General features: G+C 42.3%; 1 protein-coding gene across 1 annotated transcript in view; it reads right to left on the bottom strand.

The window, feature by feature from the left end:
• Positions 1-22,034, bottom strand: part of MED12L (mediator complex subunit 12L) — a 411,338-nt gene that overhangs the window by 268,814 nt on the left and 120,490 nt on the right. Inside the window, exons 12-14 of the mRNA XM_080653836.1 lie at positions 6,177-6,308; positions 2,206-2,332; positions 4-218 (exon numbers count right to left, since the gene is read on the bottom strand). Coding sequence (XP_080509962.1) covers positions 4-218; positions 2,206-2,332; positions 6,177-6,308 — 474 coding nt within the window. The remainder of the gene's footprint in view (positions 1-3; positions 219-2,205; positions 2,333-6,176; positions 6,309-22,034) is intronic.

The following is a 22,034-nucleotide window of genomic DNA, read 5'->3' as shown; positions in this document are numbered from 1 at the left end:
TACCTCCATCTTCACATCATGGTCCTTGGGGTAGTGCTCATCTGCATTTTCTCCCGAGGGCGACCGTGGCCGAGTGGAGGAGGTGATGGACAGGTCTCCCCGGGAGATGAGGGTGCACATGTAAGCATCGTGAGAGAAGACATCGTGCCGGATGAACTCACAGAAGAGCAGCACCAGGTTCACAAACTCTGCCTTCTCACATTCACTGTTAGGATCCGCTATAGAAACAATTCCACCAAAAATTCAGTTCCCACTGATCCCATTAAAAGGTAAGATAAATTTTATAAAAATATTGCTAAGGCTTAACAATATTAGCACCACTTTTCATAAGTTTTTTTACAAAATCAATGATTATTGCCAAATTTCCTATGAGACATTATTGTTTTGTATAGAAATGGTTCACAGGTTTTGACTGCCCCACTGCAATTGAAAAGACTATCCAGTATGCTAAGTACAACTTCAACTTTAAAGGTAGTGGGCCCAAGCAAATGAATAATCATTTAAATAATAATATAAACACACAAAACTTGAAGTTTAAAAAAACAAACAACACAGGCCAAGATTGCTGTCTTCTTTGCAGCTGCTTTCAGAATTTGAGTGTGTCTGTGTATTTGTGGGACACGTTATACATTTTTTCCCAAGGAGACTTCACAACAGAACCACAATTCAAATGGCAAATAAATTTTAAAAAAAAGTGAGCGGGATCCACTGAAAAGAAAAAGGGAAAATGAAATTCAAAGGGCATAGACAGGACCTCTTCTGTCTTTTTTAATTCATAACCAGTCTATTTAATTTACATTATGAATTTTAATATTGTAACTGCACTCTAAAACTTTGTATCTGTACCTGTGAGAGGTTAAAAATGTTAAGACTAACCCTGCAAAGCTCAGCCCCGTTTCCAGCACACTTGCAAACACAGAGACGAACAAGACCATCCAGGGAACATTAAACCTGACACCTAAATGGCTGCTCTCATCCACCACCACATTCAATACAGCAGCCTCTGCACAGAGAAACAAGCAGTTTCTTTGACAGAAAATGGGATCCAGAACAAGCAGAGGCAGAGAAGAAGGACGTATTTCCCTGAGAGAGAACGGGAGTGGGATCGGACAAGGAAGCCAAGGGCAAACGTGTGTCTCCCCCAGGACACAAGAGACATTACAGCCGCTAATTCCCACTCCTGGCAATAGTATACTCTCTATCTAGTATATCTCCTGTCTTCTCATTTCCCTGCTTCATTTTCCATGTTTCATTTCTCTCCCTACATTCCAACCATCAGCTTGACTCCAGCTCTTTCTCTTCCTCTGAACTCCACCAGCCACAAAATAACTAAAGACCCCCAGGCATCATTCAACCCAAAAGGAGACCCTTCTTAGAGGAATTGGAAGCAAGGCTATTTCTAGATGCTTTACCTTTTTCTTCTTCACAAACATCTTCTTCCCCGCCCCCTGCACTCTTTTTCTCCCTTTTCTATCATGTTTCACTTTTTGCCATTTTTCTGTTGTTCTATCACTATCTTTCCTAAGACCCTCCCTGCTGTACTCTAACACATAAAAGCCTCAGAATATGATCAAGCCCATTTAGCACACACAAAGATTTTTTTAAAGTGTGCACCCACAGTATGAACCTACTGGTTGGTTTATTCCCCAAACCCTCAACTTGCCACCAACTACAGAATAAAAGAAAAAAAATATAAGATGACATGAATATCCAAGAGAGAGTTATCAAGCAGCCAACCATCTTTACAAATAATTTCCTTGTATCTAGGACCTTGTTATAAAGTACCGTTATTTGATTACCACCCTCCACCCACCTTTTAAGATCCAAAGTTAGAAAATAAAAAATTTAGAAAATGGTTTAAAAAGAGAAATTTTCAAGTCACAATATACAGTGAAACATCTTAGCTCCTCTATTTTGGTAAGAAAAATCTATAAAGGGTAAATTAGTCCACTAATTACAAAGGAAGGAAGCACTTTATATTTAAACTCTATAAAATTTTAAAGTTCACCTAATTTTAAAATTGCACAAAAATATCCATTGAAAACATGCCACAAAATTTTATTCAGTAAAATATACATTATATTCAGTGCCAAGAACTTTTCATAAGATGCACATAACAATTTAAAGAAAGAAGAAACAGCTTTAGAAGAAGGGGGTGGAGGCAATTCCCTTATTTAAGATCTAAAAGCAAAGAGCTTTACTTACACAATGAGGGGGCCTGTGTATCTAAAAACTTTAGCAGAACATTCTGGAACACAGGCAAACTAGATCCAGCAAGAGACGCTGAAGAAATGGACTCCTTCTCATCTAAGACCTCTGACTCCCCACATCTCTAAGATTAAAAGTAAACAAGCACAGTAAGTTATAAAGGACAAGTATGGTCACCGTGGGTCATGAATAGGTTAGTATTTCATTAATGTTTAAGCTCTCAGATAAAATATAAATTAGTTGAGATTTCTTTATATATTTGTAGGCCATGCATAGTAGGTAAATATAACTTTACAAGTTCAGGAAGCTAACCCAGAACAATTGAAATGATTTCAAACCACACCCCTGAAAAACATTATTCATATGAATTGTAAACTCTACACAGTACTATATGAACATCCATTAAATACTAACAGAGTACAAAATAAACTATTCAGTATTCCTGTACAAACTGCTAAAAATAATTTGAGGTTATCATTTTTAAATAGCTCAGGCTTAAATGTATTCCCCCTAAGAAATATTTGGCAGTGAGCTCCATTCTTTTGTGTTTGTTTTGGTCAGGTGGGGGTATTTACAAGTGTGTGTGGAGAAGTGTGGTATGGAATAAGAAAGTTAACATAATTCCTCCAATAAGGATCTTTCATTTACTCGTCACATTTTACCAATGAGATCTTTCAGAATCTCTGGGACTCTCCACAGTTCATGAAACGCATCCTAGAGAAGCGGTTCAAAGTGTGCACTCATAAGACAGAACTTACTGCCCTGGTGGTATGGCTCAGGTGGTTGTCTTCCTGAGCACTGAGTGGTTGCTGGTTCAATTTCCTGGTCAGGGCACACGCCCAGGGTTTCGGGCTCAATCCCCATAGTGGACATGCAGGAGGGAGCCAATCAATGTTACCCTCTCACATCCTTTTTTCTCTCTTTCTCTCCCTCTCCTATCTTTTCCTTCTAAAAACCAATAAACTATTCTTTAAATTAATTATCAATTTTTTAAAAGATAAAACTTACTAGAAAACCAGAAAAGAAACAGTTTAGAAGCAATCAGATCCTTGTTTTTTATTCTCTTCAATATCCCTTTGATCCTTATTCTTTAATATTAAGTTATTAATTATTATGTTAACATATTTCTCCAAGCCATCCTTTCTTTACAAAGGTCAAATTTTGATGTTCATTAGAAATCAATTATCTTAAACATCTCTGAAAGAATACAGTTACACCTATTAAAATTACAAAGCAATCTATGTGTGAACCTCTTCTGAAAGTGATTGTGTGTGTGTGTGTGTGTGTGTGTGTGTGTGTGTGTGTGTGTGTGTGTGTTCATTCTGGGACACACTGGGTGGGGGGAGGGAATGATAGCAACAATCCAGAAGCAACAATAAAATCTGAGAAATTCAACTTCAGTTACTAAACTTTAATCATTTCAATTCACTGTAGAATAGTCTATGTCTATTCATAAATGTGTAGAAAAAAAGCAATGAAACACTTTTCCTAATTTGTAAAATTGGCTTGTGTCTTACACCTTAACATCAATATCTTCAAGCCCCAATTTCAACAATATGATCTTTTGTATCTGGTGAAAAGTACCTTCCCAACAGAGATGTCAATAGAAACATTTTTCCTATTTCATTTTTCAATAGCTTCATAGGAAGTAGGTGCATTATCAGTAATAGAGAGCCAGCTAAGTGCTCATCCATTCGTGCAACATTTATTAAGCATCTACTATGCACTGAGCACTATTCTGGGTACTCAGGTCCCTATTGTTGAGCTTACATCCCAGAGGCAGGCAGGCATTAAACAATAAGCCACTGAGGAAAGTAAAACAGAGTGATGTGAGAAGAGTGACTGAGGAGGTGACACATGTTGAGCTGGGAATGCTACAAAGACAGTGACACTTTCTGAAATAGGAATGTTAAAAGAAACTGGCCACGTGAAAAGTGGGGAGCAGGGTGTGCCACCAGAAAGAACATCAGGGGCAAAGACCCGGAGATAAAGCAAGTTCAGAGTGATGGAGGGACAGAAAGTCCAAGCGGCTGCAGTTGTATGTGTCCCAGAGGAAAGAGGTAGGAAATGGGGGTGGGGGGAGGGGGAGAGGCAGGCAGGGCAGCCCTCAAGGCTCTGTGGGCCCTGTAAGGAGTCGCCATGGTGTTTTAGTAAAGGCACAGTATGATGTGTTCCCACTTTGAAAAGATGGCTCGGGCTATGAAGAGACAAGGTAGGAGGCCCAACAGGGGTCCAGGTGAGAGAGGAAGTGGCCTGGTCAAATCACACCTTCTCCAGAGCTGACCCTGAAGAATCTCACAGGCACAAAAAGAGGCTCGCTTAAAAATGTTCACTTCAGTGGTTGCGGGCACATACCCAGTAGGGAGTGTGCAGGAGGCAGCTGATCGATGTTTCTCTCTCATCGATGTTTCTAACTCTCTATCCCTCTCCCTTCCTCTCTGTAAAAAATCAATAAAATATATTTTTTGAAAAAAAAGTTCCCTTCAACAAAAGCTCATGTTTATAAAGCTAGCTCTGTTTTCCCATAATAATCTACTGCTGAGGCCATAATTGCCTTCTCTGGGACCAGAACACAATCTCAAAAAATAATACAAACTGCTACCTATAATTTTATGGGCAACATACTTCTGGTTCCACTAAAATGTTATGTGGCTTTAAAATCCATAATATAAAAATATGTACACAAACATATATAATAATACAAGATATATATATATGTGTGTGTGTGTGTGTGTGTGTGTGTGTGTGTGTGTACACACACATACTTGTGTGTATGTATCTTAACCTCGCAAAGGAAGAGTTCTTTGTTCTTAGACATTAAAGATAATTGTTCAACAAATCAACAAATGACAAGTGCTGGTGAGGATGCGAAGAAATAGGAACCCTCATGCATTGCTGGTGGGAATGCAAACTGGTGCAGCCACTATGGAAAACAGTATGGAGTTTCCTCAAAAAAATCTAAAAATAGAATTCCCATTTGACTCAGTGATCCCAGTTCTAGGAATATATCCCAAGAAACTAGAAACACCAATCAGAAAGGATATATGCACCGCTATGTTAATAGCAGCACAATTTACCATAGCTAAGATTTGGAAACAACCTAAGTGCCCATCAGCAGATGAGTGGATTAAAAAACTGTGTGGTACATCTACACAATGGAATACTATGCTGCGGTAAAAAAGAAGGAATTCTTACCATTTGCAACAGCATGGATGGAACTGGAGAGCATTATGCTAAGCGAAATAAGCCAGTCAGAGAAAAATATCACATGATCTCACTCATTTGTGAAATATAATGAATAACATAAACTGATGAACAAAAACAGATCCAGAGACAGAGAAGCATGGATCAGACCGTCAATCCTCAGAGGGAAGGTAGGGGAGGGTGGAGGTAGGGGGAGAGATCAACCAAATGACTTGTATGCATGCATATAAGCCTAACCCAGTGGTCAGCAAACTCATTAGTCAACAGAGCCAAATATCAACAGTACAATGATTGAAATTTCTTTTGAGAGCCAAATTTTTTAAACTTAAACTTCTTCTAACACCACTTCTTCAAAATAGACTCGCCCAGGCCGTGGTATTTTGTGGAAGAGCCACACTCAAGGGACCAAAGAGCCGCATGTGGCTCGCGAGCCGCGGTTTGCCGACCACTGGCCTAACCAATGGACACAGACACCAGGGGGGGGTGAGAGCAAGAGTGAGGGGTTGTGGGGGCAATGGGAGGATAAAGACACATATGTAATACCTTAATCAATAAAGGAAAAATAAAAATAAAAGATAATTATAAGTTAGTCCAGTATATAAACTATCGGCTTCGTTAATTTAGAGGGATCCTGCCATGAATTTGTACATTCTCCCTTTTTCCTTTAAAAGAAAAAATATAGCATAATGAGGATAAGAAAAAGAATCCTTTCCAAAACATAATGTTTAAATGATGGCATTCAACAAGCAGACAGGAACACCCACCTCAGCCTCGATTTCCGCTTGCCTCTTCTCCAAGAGTTTCGCCACCGCCATCGCCCTGTGCTTGCCGGACCGTTTACAGCTCACAGCCCATTCACACAATAATGTCACCACAGCTTCATCATTGGGGGCAACCTAATGACCAAGAGAAATGAGTACCAACCAGAAACAAATGAGCATTCACCCAATGAGAGTAGAGAAAAGCAAGCAATGCAATATCTACGTATAGTTTGAATGATTTGTTATATTTTATTACAGTCATTTTAGAAAGTGTTCCCAAATCTTTTGTAACTGAAATATAAACAGTAAAACTTTAGTAATAAGGAAGGACAGCATTTACTTAGGACAGGTGAATCTGTGACAATTGCAAGAGAATGAGAATTCTATATGCCATCACTTACACAGGATCATAACCTAGCCCCCTCCATAGGCCTTCACTTACAGGATCATATCCTACCTCATCCACAGGTCTTCACTTACAGGATCATATCCTACCTCATCCACAGGCCTTCACTTACACGGGATCATATCCTACCTCATCCACAGGCCTTCACTTACACGGGATCATATCCTACCTCATCCACAGGCCTTCACTTACACGGGATCATATCCTACCTCATCCACAGACCTTCACTTACACGGGATCATATCCTACCTCATCCACAGGCCTTCACTTACACGGGATCAGATCCTACCTCATCCACAGGTCTTCACTTACACGGGATCATATCCTACCTCATCCACAGGCCATCACTTACACGGGATCATATCCTACCTCATCCACAGGCCTTCACTTACACGGGATCAGATCCTACCTCATCCACAGGCCTTCACTTACAGGATCATATCCTACCTCATCCACAGGCCTTCACTTACAGGATCATATCCTACCTCATCCACAGGCCATCACTTACACGGGATCAGATCCTACCTCATCCACAGGCCTTCACTTACAGGATCATATCCTACCTCATCCACAGGCCTTCACTTACACGGGATCATATCCTACCTCATCCATAGGCCTTCACTTACACGGGATCATATCCTACCTCATCCACAGGCCTTCACTTACACGGGAACATAACCTAGCCCCCTCCACAGGCCTTTACTTACATCGGATCATAACCTAGGTCCTAGCCCCATGAATCCTCCAGAATTTCAAAAGCAGATGGAAGGAAAACAGACGACCGAAGATCAAGAACAGCTGTTACAAAGCCCAAGCACTTCACTCCACTGTTGTCTCCTCAGACCTTCACTCACAGTATCCCTCAATAATTCACTCAAGCCGGGTTACCAAATCGCCCAGTCCAATGAGGAACTGGAAGAAACCTTGTGTGAAGGTGAGGAGGGTCTGCTAATCAAAGACCCACTGCACTAGAAAATACAAACATGAAAAATGGCAGACAAAAACATGTAACACAAGAATAAGTAATAATACAACTATAAACTATGTTTTGGGTACTTAAAACTGTAAACCCACTTTTGCCAACTCTTGTAAATGTATGTGTGTATTCAAACACACACACACACACACACACTGTAAGCACGTTTCATGCTTGTGCACTCTGAGCAGACATCCAAGAATCTCAGGATAAGAATCCCTGATCAGCCTTTAGACACTATGAAACAATAGATATAAAAATCAGTTTATCCCAAGATTTTTACTCATCCTACCCTAAATTTCATTAAAAACATCTTGACTCAAAACACACAAAAAGGCATATATTTCAAAAGGAGCTTTGGGTCCCTTGGTTTGAAACAAGAGAAAAATGCAATTAAAATACAGAAAGACCAAACGTAGCATTTAAAAAAGAAAGCAAACGGGGAGGAATTCCCACCTGGTTTCAATGTAATCCAGAGAAGAGTAAAAACATACAAGTCAGTTCGGTGAAGCACGACATACTGACATTGAGAATACTAAAGAAAACGAAAGAAGTTGCCCTAAAAGCACTGCCACCAGTTTAAATAAATGAATCTAATAAGTAATGTGCATCAGACCCACATTTACACAATTTTTTACTTTCCCCTACATCATGAAAATCAGATGAAAATATGCTACAAGAGGTTAAGTGGCTGACTTACCCAATTTAAGTAAATAGGCTCTACTTAACCTAGAGATGTATTAAAAATAAGATAAAGGAAAAGAATTATCTTTAACATATACAGATATGTTCCCGTTTTTGGAATGATGTACTAGAAAACAAGTCTTAGGAACAAGTCGATTCACTTCAAAGCACGTAGGAAATACCCATGAGAAGGTACATGCTGGGAAACAAAAGTTTCAAAGATGTGGTCCCTGTTCCCAAAATGTTCATGTTGTAGCAGGAAAAGCAGAAAAGACAACTAATCATAAAGCAAACAAGATGTTGACAGGGTGAAAGAGGAAGTAATTAAGTCTCATAGTCTGCACCTGCCGTAGTTCATAAGTGATAAGCATCCGCCTGTCCCAGCTTACAGAGCGTTTAACTTGAAGGCAGGCTGGCAGTCTACCTGCAGCTGCAGCTGTATTCTCAATTTGTGGTCACTAAGAATTCAGACAATTAAGAAAATCAAAGGAAAATGCTGCTAAAAGACTGAGCTTTCAAAATTTTATCACAGAAACTTTGTGCCCAAAACAAGTTACACATTTGAAAATCTATTTTCAACCAAAAAGTATTTTCCCATGGTGTGCAGATTCCAACAGGGTAAAAACCACTCCTTTCTGAATATGAAAGAGCCTGCCAACTGATGCCACTCTTTCCTTGGGACACTGGGGGGGGGGGGGGGGGGGGGAGGGGGGGGGCGTGGGGGGAGGCAGGAATAGGCAGGTTCTGTGCTGACTAAAAGAAACAGAAGATATTACAACAGAGGTTTTATGACAACTTACACTAACTTCTCAGAAGATCATACTGGAATATCAGGTCATATTATACCAACTTGAAAGCATGCAATATGAATCCTATATAATAAAAGGCTAATATGCAAATAGCCCAAATGGTGGAACAACCGGTCACTATGACATGCGCTGACCACCAGGGGGCGTGCGCAGAATATAGCGGGTGTCAGCCGCAGCAGGATGGTGGAGCAGGTGAGTGGGGGCGCCAGACCAAGGTGGGTGGGTGTCAGTCACTGTCATTGGGGCAAGCCTCTGGTGGTTACTGAAAATTCTTTGCTCCCGTGTCCCGCAGTCCCGGCCAGTGCTTGCACCAGCTGCCGGTGCCAGCCCTACTCACACCCACTGTGCTCATGGTGCTAGAACTGCCACTCACACCCACTGCCGGCGCCTGGCGCCAGCCCCAATCACTTGGTGCCGTCAGGGGGTGCGAGCAGCAGCTGCTGGGCCCAATTGCCCCTCAGGGCTTCTCCACCTTTCCCTGCTCCTGAGGGGGAGATCAGGGCCAGCAGCTGCCTCTCGCACCCACTGCCAATGTTGGCCCTGCTCGCACCCACAGCCAGTGCCAGAGCGGCTGCTGGCACCTGCTGCTGGTGCCCATCACTGGTCCCGATCGCTCGGCGCCATCAGTGGGTGTGAGTAGCAGCTGCCGGCCCTGATCACCCCTGAGGGCTTCTCCACCTCCCCCTGCTCATGAGGGGTGATCGGGGCAGCACCTGCCGCTCGCACCCACTGTCAGCGCCGGCCCCACTCACACCTGCTGCTGGTGCTAGCCCTAATTGGTCCGTGACTTTAGCAGGTGCAAGTGGGGCGGCACCATGAGCACATGAGAGTGGCTGCCGGCAGACAGGGGACTGGAGGCCGCAGCGGGAGGAGCTGGGCAGGGGCGCTGAGGATGGGCCGAGACCCGCTCCTGTGCATGCTGCAGCCTCGCAGCCCACAGTTCCTTTCAAGGTGCACGAATTCGTGCACTGGGTCCCTAGTAATTACAGAATTATGAAATTAGGTCAGCCTTGGGCAAACTACGGCCCGCAGGCCGGATCCAGCCGGTTCTCTTGCTCTCCCCTCCGCTCCTTTACTTTGAATTTATATTAGTTCACACAAACACTCCATCCATGCTTTTGTTCTGGCCCTCCAGTCCAGTTTGAGAACCCATTGTGGCCCTCGAGTCAAAAAGTTTGCCCACCCCTGACTTAGGTAATAAAGCACAAAGGAGAAAGGGAACACAATTTAATTCTTTATAATTTAAAAATGTTATAAAATAAAGTTTTATAATTTTAGCATTACTTTTCAAGATAATATCCCATTCAAACCTTTTCCCCCTATTTACTATGAAGTTTTGGTCTACATTTTAAGTGTATTAACTACTAATCATCAAAAATAAGGAGAATATTTTGCTTATTTGACTCTCAACACCAGTTCCAGGGTACACCCCATCAGATATGTTCAATGTGCATACAAACAGACACCCATGGCTCCTGTGCCCCACATACCAATGCCTTCTACCTTCTCCACTGCTCTGTACCAATCAATGGTTAGAAAATTATTAGAGGGTAGCTTCCCTTTGTCTGCCAGATGCTTTCTTACAAATTAATTCAAGTAACTGTCTGTGGGGGGGTACTCACTCCTTCATCCTGCCGACTATGCCAACTGATGGGTTTGAGTCCCTCTGCCAGGGACTGGACCTTCATGGGCATCGTGTTTGAGATGAAGTTATGAGCCGCCATAGGTGTATAAGAGAGGCTTTATTGCAGACCATGTAGTCATTGCTAACAAGGAGCCACTAGACAAAACAGTTCTTCAAAGTAGCCTTACAAGGCAGCAGCTAACAAAGCTGTCACATAAAGCTGTCCAGCAAACATAGGAACTATTGCTCACACAGTAGCCCTTCCTAATACAGTAGAAAACACAGGATCCATACAAAGCAACCGCCCCTATATAAAAGCAGCGTAGCCTCGGATGGTCAGTAACACATCTTTATACTAACTTAGACAAAGGAGGCTTCTTTCCAAAAAGTGACATCAATATTTGGGTTATAGAAAGGCATGCCTGCACAGTCAGTGCGTACAGTAAGATTGCTATATCCTTGCTTTTGCACCTGCATACAGCAAATTAGCCTTGAACACTCTGATTAGGATTCCCACACTCAGATTGGTCTTGAATATCTGGCGCACTCTGGACAGGGCCCCTACACTGTCAATAGGACATCATGATTTCAAATATGTAAGTTGAAATTCATTTTCTTCCTAACAACAAATTTCTAAAAATATTAAGCTCCTTTTCTTTACACCAATAATTGTTTAAGTGAAATTTAATAAATATTATTTTAAAACATAACAAGTTCAAGGCAAAAATCTGAGGTAAGTTAGTAGTTCAGGATATGAACTAAATATGAAGGTCCCTGCCTTCAACAAGATGGAGATTCAGTGGGACAGACATACATGTATATACATAATTTAGATGCATAAGAAAGAACACAAAAATTATCTCAGAAAGACAGCAATATTCACCAGGAGTACAGAGACAACTGAAGGGAATTCTTAGATGTTTCTATTAGAAGGTAGCTTTTGAGAAATATCTTAAATAATTCAATTTCAAAACAGAGATGAACAAAAGCAAACATAAAGTATGTGGCAGGCAGAACAATGGCCCTCATCCCCAAAGATGTCCACATCCTAACCCCAGGGCCTGTGAATGTTACCTTAAATGGCAAAAGGGACTTGGACTGTGATTAAGTTAAGAATCTTGAGAAGAAGGGATTATCGTGTATTATTTGGGTGGCCCCAGAGTAATCTCAGGAGTGCTTATAAAGGACAGGGGGAGGGGAAAGAGAGTGGGAGAAAGAGCTATGACAAGGAAGCAGGCGTGAGACCAAGGGAGGAGTTTGAAAATGCTCTGCTGCTGGCTGCCACAAAGGAGTAAGGGAACACAAGCTAGGGAGTAAGGTGGCCTCTAGGAGCTAGAAAATGCGAGGAAACGGTTGTCCCAGAGCCCCTGGAAGGAAAGCAGCCCAGTGAGATCATACCCTCCAGAACTATGGGAGGATAAGTCTGCGTCGTTTTAAGTCACTAAATTTCGGAAAACTTGTTACAGTAACAATAGGAAATCAATTCTAAGTAGTTTTAAGCAAACATAAACAGTGGAAAACATGGTTGTGATTCAAGCAATTACAGGATCTGAGGATTGCTGGTTAAATGGCAAATGTAGGAAGACTACAATACAAAATTTAAAATCTGGAAAAAAGTTTATGAAAACACATTACGAAGAGTACCATGAAATTGGTAGAGCCTCACTCATGCATTTACTTATTAATTCATTAAATAAATATGTATTGAGCACCGTATTGAACACCTACTATGATACGGCCCTTTTCTAGGCACTAGATATAGATATATTCTCATGTATTACTCTGTAGGAATAAAAATTGGTACTTCCCTTTCGGATGTAATTTCTGTAACATAACAATAGTCTTAAAAGTTTATATTATTTGCTCCAATAATTCAACCTCTGAAAATATAGCCCAAGGAAGTTATCTTAAGTAAAAAGACATGAGTGTTCCAGGCCTCAGTGAAGCCTGACAAAGACTTCTTCTGATGTTTGCAAGAAGCACATAATGGATCACAACAATTGAAAGCAGACCGACCTTAAAGGAAAAAAGAAGGCCCATGGTCAGAATGTATCTTCAGCAATGGAAGTATGAGAAATTTTGTGGCATCATTTGTTTTTATTTCTATTTTCTACATGAAAATGATGACTTTTTATTATCTAATGAAAGATACATAAATAAGACAGGTAGATGGGAGAGGCTTGCGGTTGAACGCAAAAAAGGGAGGTCAAAGGTGCAGGATCAGCATTAAATCTCAGGTCCTCTCCAAGAGCGGGAGTCCTCAGCCCTCAGACAAGGCCTGTTCTGTCTGCTTACCATCATTTCATTCTCCCAGGAGCTGCACCCCTACTTCTGGGGATACTGCTCCTCCTCCCACCCCCAGGTGGCTCAAGGAGGGGTTACCAGTTGTATGTAGTACCCCATCCTCTCAACTTTACTGTTACGTTCTGGATCCGGGGTTTTGATAGGCAGTGAAGACTTTAGGAGATTGTTAGAACACCTGGGAAAAAAATCACTCTGTTCCAGGTACTCACAAGATTCACTGCTCTGTGCTCAACCTCGTGAAATATTTTAGGTGTTAAAGGACATGAGCCCTGGCCAATGAAATCGTTTATATTCTGGCAAACATCTATTTTGTCAAATTGACTTTTTGGAATATTTATTGCTTATTTTAATGTCTCAGCACCAATAACTGACCAAAGCAGACCCAACAAAGATTAAAAATGGGAAGTGCTTGGACTAAAATGTAAATCTATTCATTCGCTTCTAATAAAATAACATAGTATGGACTAAATCACTTTCAAAGTCACTAAGAAAGTTATCTTGGCAAATTTGAAGGTGGCAGTAATAGAGGTAATTAATATTTATTGAGTGCTTACTGAATTCACAGAGATTACAATAAATGTGTTCCAGGAATTATTTATTTATCTTCACTCTCTATGAGCTAATTATTAGTGTCACCATTTTACAGATTAAGAAATCAAGACATAAAGATGTCCAATAATTTGTCCAACTAATCATTCATCTAATTAATGGACCTCTTGCCACAACCTAGCTCTTGGGAAATGAACTAGGTAAGCAGAGCAACACTGTCTGTCAAAAGAATCTGGGAAGGTAATTTTGACCCTTCCTGCCCCACCCCCACCCCCTCCGCCCACTCCCCCTAGTGCACATACACAATAGCCTTTTGTATGAGGCTCACGCTGCTCTGGGCTCTTCTGCCTTCCACCTTGCTGCTTACAGCCTCAGAGTATTCTGTTGCCTTGTTCTGTAATATTTACTTCCATGTAATTAATATGCATCTTTCAAAACATAGCTCATGACTGACTATAAGATTTCCAGCTACTGGCCTCAAATGTCCTTTAGGAAGAGGAGACACACTTCTGACAACTGCTGAAGAACTTCTATCTGAACACTGCAGATAAGCAATAAATATTCAGGGGCTTTATAATAGTAAAACATTGCTGAACAACCCACAGCAGGCACCCTAGCTTATAATTACACACAGGCAAATAGGGCATACAGAACAAGAAACAGAGAGGGCGAGACAGACACACTGAGAGAAATTGAGTCAAGGCACAGAGTTAAGATCAGAGAAAAAGCACCCAACAAGGGGGACAAGAAGCGAGTTCTGGCCCGGCATAAGTTAAAACATGTAATCATGGAAATAACATTAACAGCTATAAATTTCCAACAAGTAGTAGCAGTAGTAATAATCTAAAACATTTATTGAGCAGGTACTGGGTGTTTTACTTACATCACCTCTAATCTCAACAAACTTTGAAGCTATTCCCATTTTACAGATAGGAATATGGAGGTTCAGAGGTTAAAATGGCCAAGGGCATGGAGATCAAAAGTGGAAAAGCTAGGAGACCCAGTTCCAAAGTCTATACTCTCTGCTGCTCCCATCTTGGGTGAAGCAAGGTCACTGGAAGTACAAGGAGCACCATGGTGACATGGAAGTCTCCCAGGTGGGCCACACAGACCCCACTCCAACCAGTCACTGCCACCAGGGTTCCAGCCCTGACTCCTACCTCTCAAGGGACCAGCCAAATTTCTAATCAAATTGATATTACAGAAATGAAGCCACAGGAGTAAGTTACTTTGCAAAGACTTCATTCTGCCTCTAACACATGTTAGACTAGATGCTCATATAAGGCAGGATTTGCCTTCTTCATGGTTATATTTTCAGCATCTACGACAGTGCCTGGCACATGTTAAGTTCAATAGATATTTTTTAATCAAAAAATATAAAAGCGATGTACTGTAATACATGTAACTGAAGGAAAACACAAGGAGAATGATTGGGGTGGGTTGGAGGTGGGGGGTCTAATATCTTGTCCCGCTTCCCCTAACACACAGATGCACTTACTATCTAATGTAATCCAACAGCTGATTAAAACACTAGAAGCATTTCCATTCCTCATTTTTAATATATATATTTTTATTGATTTCTGAACGAGGAAGGAATAGGGAGAGATAGAAACATCAATGATGAGAGAGAAACACTGATTGGCTGCCTCTTGCACGCCACCCACTTGGGATCAAGTCCACAACCTGGGCATGTGCCCTGACCAGGAATTGAACTGGTGACCTCTTGGTTTGTGGGTCAATGCTCATCCACTGTGCAAACTGGCCGGGCTCCATTCCTAATTTAATGAATCAAGGATGGTGGCCCCAATACTATTATTTAGCATCATTCTAAAAGATTTAGTCAATAGGAAGAAAAAGGAATAAATACTTGAAAGGATAAGTCAATATTACTACCAGCAACCAGATAACTTTATTAGAATAAAAGAATTGAACACCATAGATAGAACAAAATAAATAGGCAAGATGTGATGGACAATATTAAGCAGAAAAAAATCCTGTTAAAACTTAAGTGTTCATATCAATATACATAAATGCCTAGGAAAATATCCAAAGTATATGGTCCAAAATGAACAGTGGTTACTGCTCACAAAAATAATGAGTATTTGTTCCACGGTGTTTCCTGCTCTAATACTTTCACGCTATCATGATTGTGGAGCAAAGTTAGGCCTACGGGTTGAAAATGTGAAATGTCTCAAAGCTGCTGGGTCACGGACCTGAATCAAACCCAAGCTACCTGAGCAGGGGCTCTGGCAGCCCCATTCTTGGCAAGAGAGCAGGACAGAGTTCCAGGTCGTAGGCTAAAAGGGACATTTTTTTGTTTTGTTTTGTTTTGTTTATCCTCACCTGAAGGTATTTTTCCCATTGATTTCTAAAGAGAGTAGAAGGAAAACTGAGGGAAGGAGGAAGGGAATGAGGAAGGCAGGGAGGGAGGAGAGAGAGGAAAGTAGGGAGGGAGAGAGAAACATCAATGTGAGAGAGACACATCGATTGGATGCCCCCTGTATGAGCCCCAACCGGGGCCAGGGATTGAACTTGCAACCCAGATACATGTCCTTGACTGGGAATTGGTCCCATGACCCTTTGGTCCATGGGCCAACACTCTAACCTCTGAGCAAAACTGGCCAGGGCTGAAAGGGACTTCTTGATATAAAGAATATAGACATATACAAGCAGAAATAACTTCTATAATGGGAATAAGAGAAGATGAATGAACACAAAATTGAAAAATCATTAAGGTCCCTTAAATAACAACATTGTTCATCTGGCCTCATGATCTTGGGACATACCATAATGGTAAATACTGAAATTATTCATTCTCATCATGGGGGTGCTACATCTATAGTAAATATATTGCAAATGTGAAGAAAGCTTTATCATAAGAGGGATTTGTCACATTTTCATTCCTGGGGGAGGATGGCACAAACCTGATAGATTAAGTATAATTCAACTCTTACTCAATAACCTAATGGTATCTATACACTAACCAGAGGACTTGTATTATTTTAAAAACAAAGGCAATTACATCTGAGGAAAACTTCCTTTCGAAATTAGAGATGCTTGGTGAAACTGTTTACCATTTTAAAATATGGAATTTAAATATACTACCTGCATTATAAAACAATGCCATAAAAGGGAACAGGAAGATCAATGACTCATTGCTATAAGCCACAGCAAACTTGACTGAGATCAGATGCTGAATAAAGCTCTTTAATCTAAAACTAAAAAAGACATGTTTATAAATATAACTAATCACTCTTAGTCAATATTAAACAAAATGGTCACATCAGGATAAGAACATTATTCATATAACAGCCCCAATAAATAATATGGAATAGGTATATGTAGAGTAGTGATATTAGCAAGTCACATGGTTTGCAGCCTGAGGTACATGATAGAGACCTGGGTGAATTTCAAGAGCTGCACAAGTTAAAATTGGTCTGAGCTGCTAATAGAACATAAGCCTGTTGGACATGGTCACTAGCAGAATCACCTTATAAAGTAATTAGCATAAGATTGTTAACCACAACTCATAAGATTTATAATTTAAAGATAAATGGCACTCATAATTTAAAAATCTTTATATATACAAATGTTTTCATATATACATTCCCAACAGATATTTGGAAAGGCTGATTTCTGATGAGGAAAAGGGCATGTTCTCCTACTCTCACATCCTCAAAATCAATGTTGATAGCTTTTAGGTCTTGAAACAAAACATACATCATGGAAGCAAAAATACTTCCTTTTTATCCCAAAGCAGAAGTTAAAAATAGTACAGTTCTGAATTCTGAGAAGAAGAGAGGTAGGTAAGAAAACAAAAGTAAAAAGATTCCTCTGAGCATCTATATCAACTAATTGTCATTAATTTGCAATGTGCCAAAAAATAAATGTGCTATCTTTTTGTTAAATCAACATTTAGATAATACAAATGGAGAAAATAGTTTTGAGAAATATATAACTGCATGATAACCAAAGTCATACACGAGATAAATTATAATCACAAAGTAACCCCTCTGGAAGTCATTGAAAAGGGCCATGTCTCTAATTCTGAAAATAATTAAAACATTAGGCTTAAATCCCAAAAGTCATCGTTGTATGTCCTAATAAACTATACTGCTTGCTTTTTATAAATAACTAGTAGTCCAGTGCACGAAATTCGTGCACTGTGGCGGGGGGGGGGGGGGGGGTGTTCCTCAGCCCAGCCTCACCCTCTCCAATCTGGGACCCCTCGAATGATGTCCTACTGCCAGTTTACAGGGATCAGGCCTAAACCAGCAGTCGAACATCCCTCTCACAATCCGGGACTGCTGGCTCCAGCCGCTCACCTGCCTGCCTGCCTGCCTGATTGCCCCTAACCACTTTGCCTGCCAGCCTGCTCACTCCCAACTGCCCCCCCCACCAGCCTGATCACCCCCAACTGCCCCCGTGCCAGCCTGCTCACACCCAACTGCCCCCCCTGCTGGCCTGCTCACCCCCAACTGCCCCCTGCTGGCCTGCTCACTCCAAACTGCCCCCCACACTGTCCTGATCATCTCCAACTGACCCCCACTGACGGCCTGCTCGCCCCCAACTGGCCCCCTGCTGGTCTGCTTACCCCCAACGGCCCCGCCCGCCACCAGCCTGATCACCCACAACTGCCGTCCCATCCTGGCCTGATCACCCCCTGGCAACCCAAGCTCCCAGCCCCTCCTTTTTTTCTTTTCTTTTTTTTTATTTTCAGTGCCTCCTTGAGCAGAGGCCAGGGCCGGCTGGAAGCAAGTATATAGGATTTATTTATCTTCTATAATTGAAACTTTGTAGCCTTGAGCAGAGGCCAGGGCTGGCCAGGGTGGGCAGGAAGCTTGGCTTCCTCCCTCAGCGGGGCAACCCAAGTCTCCTGCTCACTCCAGCTCTGTGGCAAACACCAGCTTGGTTGGGTTAATTTGCATACTCGCTCCTGATTGGCTGGTGGGCGTGGCTGCTGGGCATGGCGGAGGTACGGTCAATTTTGCATGTTTCTTTTATTAGTGTAGATAAAGAAAACATACAGATGAGAACAAGGGGACTATCAATTTCTAAACGATGGTGCTAGGCTGCCCAGCCCAGAACATCACACTCAGCATTTACTGTTTATCATATGCTGCCAGATGAGGTGGATTCTTTTAGAAAGGCCTCGGGACCAAAGAGAATGATACTGAGGGAGGAAATAACTGGTCCGAGGCTACCCACCTACCTGGCGACACAGCCAGACTTCTAATCCAGGTCTGAGGTGGCCTCGAGCCTGTGTTCTACTACAAAGGCCAGACTGCTCAACTTCAGGATTTAGACTGTCTTAAGTATTGTTTACTATGTTAAAAATCTCAAACAAACTTTTAAAAATTAGTTACAGATTATTCAGAAGAAAAAAAAGTGCCAATATTAATATGTGAGAACTGTTCAGGGCTATTATTAAGGTTTTTCCCTCCTTTTTCTAAATTTACATCTGATACTTATTTGCTCAGCTTTAGACACTTAAAATGATTTTTTAAAGAGATTCAAAGAATAGAATGTACTATTTCAGAGTGCCACTCTGCAACCATTATGATTCCTGTTCTCCCACCAATGAGCTGCATATGAGCTTGGGCAATGTACTCATCCTCGCTCAACCTTGCTTTCCTCATCTGTAAAGTTGGGGAACAAAAATTTTTTAAGACATGCATCTCACTGGCCAGGAAAAAATTAAATGAGATGATATAATACACTTAAAACAGGGCTTGGTGCTTATGACCTTGCATACATGCTCAAAAACAGAGGCCCACCCCAACCTAAATGGTGGTGTTACTGACCCTCTCAATGCCAGCAAAATCTAAATGTCCAGGCACACAATGTTTCCCACTATGTTAACATAATTGCCCTTTTACCAATAGGTTTATTTTAAAAAAAAGAAGATGGTAGCTGTTGCAACACTTCCTTTGGGTGGCCAGTAGGAAAACCTGCACGGTCGAAGGCAGAGTGGATTCCAGCAGGCCACCGACAGCACTAGCAGCAGCTGCGGTCACTCAGCGCAGGGCCTCTCAATGGGGGTCAGGTCTGTGTGTTCCTTGTTTGCTTCACTTGTGCTTGTTTGACTTTCTTGACTCTTGGCTTTAAAAACATCATAAGCATCGAGATGAGCATGATCTCATTTAGAATATCGGATTTCGGCCACCTCACCTTGGGTGGGCTGACCCCACCCTCCACCTTCTCTCCTGCGGGCAAAAGCATTTGTGAAAATCCAAGAGTGTAAAAAGCCTGGCAGATCCTGGCTGTGCTTTATGGACTAGTGGACTGTGTGATGGATAGTTGTGTGATAGATAATTGTTTGTGGGTGTGTATGAGTGTGTCTACAGTAGTCCCAAGGGATCCTTCCATCTCTCCGAAGTTTCTGTCTCCCAAAATACATTACCCATAATAATAGCAGCTAGGGTTTACATCTAAGCCCTATACATATCGACATGTTTTATCTGCCTTTTTACAAATGAAGAAACTGACACTCATCATGAGTAGGAGAACTGTCCCTAATGCCCCCAAAGAAACGCACTAACCTACTGATTTTACAGCTGAGCGCTCCCGTCAGCAGCATTTCGCCATCCACCTGCCACTCTCCTACACATCTGAACAGGCACCACTGGTAAACAGACATCGTACTGAGACTTGATACCAAGCTGAAACTAATACAGGGGTCTCCTTTCCAGTTCATTATCCAGCAGCATTTATAGCAGCCCTAAAACCAATTTCCTAAGTACCTCCTCAGGACTTGAGGGCCCCAGGCATGGTGCTAGCGGCTGATGAAATGCCGGTGAGCAGAAGGAACAGACCCTAGCCTAGGAACTACAGGCTCACCCGAAGACACACAGGACAAGCCCGGCTACCACAGACGCGAGGCTTCTGGTGGTGCATCAGCCACGCTGCAGAGACCTGACCTGACCAGGGGCCTGAACCACGGGGAGTCAGGCACATGCTCTGGACCTCAGGCCACTACTCAGATCATCAGCATGAGCGCCTCTCAGCTGTTCAGAGAATGCTTTGTGAATACTCCAAGCACCAAACAACACAAACAGCAAGTCCAAAGGTTTCCAGTCTGGGCATGCCGGGTTGTGGACCCACAGGGAAAGGGGAAATGCAGGCTGCTGCTGTCTGAGCAGCTCTGCCCAGAGCAGCTGGTCCAGCCTTCCAACAGGAAGAGAAAGCCTGCTTCCCAGGCACCAGAGAGAGAAGTGAGAAAGAGGCAGCTTCTTAGCCCCTTACGCCCACAAAAACAAGGAGAGAAGCCAAGAGGAAGGAAGTGGTGCATGGCTCTGGAGGGCTGAGGGGACACCCCTCATCCTACTGCTCAGGTGAGGTCACAAGTGATGGGCACCGTCAGCATCAGGAAGCGGAGGTCCTCACCCGCACACAGTAACTTCCTCACAGGGCTGCCGGCTTCTCTGCCTTCACCACCAAGAGTAGGAGTGATTCTAGAACACTAAGTAGGCAAATGAGTGAGTAAATGTTGTATGAAACATGTGCCAGGCATTGGAAAGTGACAGGCATCTGAGCAAACACGACCAGCAAGGCCTGCGGACTGGCCTGGAGGGTGCTATGAGACTGAGGAAGGTGACACACACATCTTGACATCCCAGTTCCCTTGAAATGCTGATGATCAGCAACAGTGGGTCCACCATCCCAAGTAGAATCTGAGAAGCCACCCATTTCCCGGTCACCTCACCCCATCTTGTGCACAGCAGCCCACCACCAGTGCACTGCATGTGTCTAGCCCCTGTGTGGCCCAACCCCGCCCTAGGAATTGCCATTTTCACGCCTCACTCTCCACTGAATGGAAAATCAAGTGGCACAGATCTAGAAAAACTAACACTGAGGGTGTTTTGAGATTTGTACTTTCATGCTCTTACACTAGTACCCAAACCCTGATACAGAAGCAGTAGCTGAGGATTGGGGAGATAGTGGAGAAGGAGGGAGGGTAAAGGAACAATGCATTTTATGTGAGTTGAGTGAAAGCATGCCACAGACCTGGCACACCCCATGCACAGGCCTGGCACAGTGTCAGCTGCTACTCCCTGTGACCACACTCCAACCACAGGGTAGCCAAGGCCTCGAATCCCATCTTGTACATGACTGTTTTCAATGGGCTTTCACCAAACTCCAAGACATTACACAACAAACCTGGCCCTCTGCCCCTCACCCCACCTGGACAGCTGTTCTCCCCACCACACACAAGAATAGAGAGAATAGCATTTCCCTTAGCAGTTCCAGAGAAAAGGGAATTGAGGAGAATGGAGTTCAAGTTTCACAAACAGATGTGAGGTGAGAGACTGGGCAGTTCATGACCCTACACATGACTTCAGCAAAAGCAAACCTCAGACTCACTGCAACTGCAGAGGCTGCCGCATATTCTATTATTTATTTATTTATTTATTTATTTATTTATTTATTTATTTATTTTTTTTTTTTGTCAAGCAAGGTCTTTCTTTACTTTTGTTAAATAAGATTGAAGTATAGTGCACTCAGTAGA

Source organism: Plecotus auritus (assembly GCF_963455305.1).
Source record: "Plecotus auritus genome assembly, chromosome: 2".
In the NCBI taxonomy this organism is placed as follows: domain Eukaryota; kingdom Metazoa; phylum Chordata; class Mammalia; order Chiroptera; family Vespertilionidae; genus Plecotus; species Plecotus auritus.
This window is presented reverse-complemented; position numbering and strand designations above follow the sequence as displayed.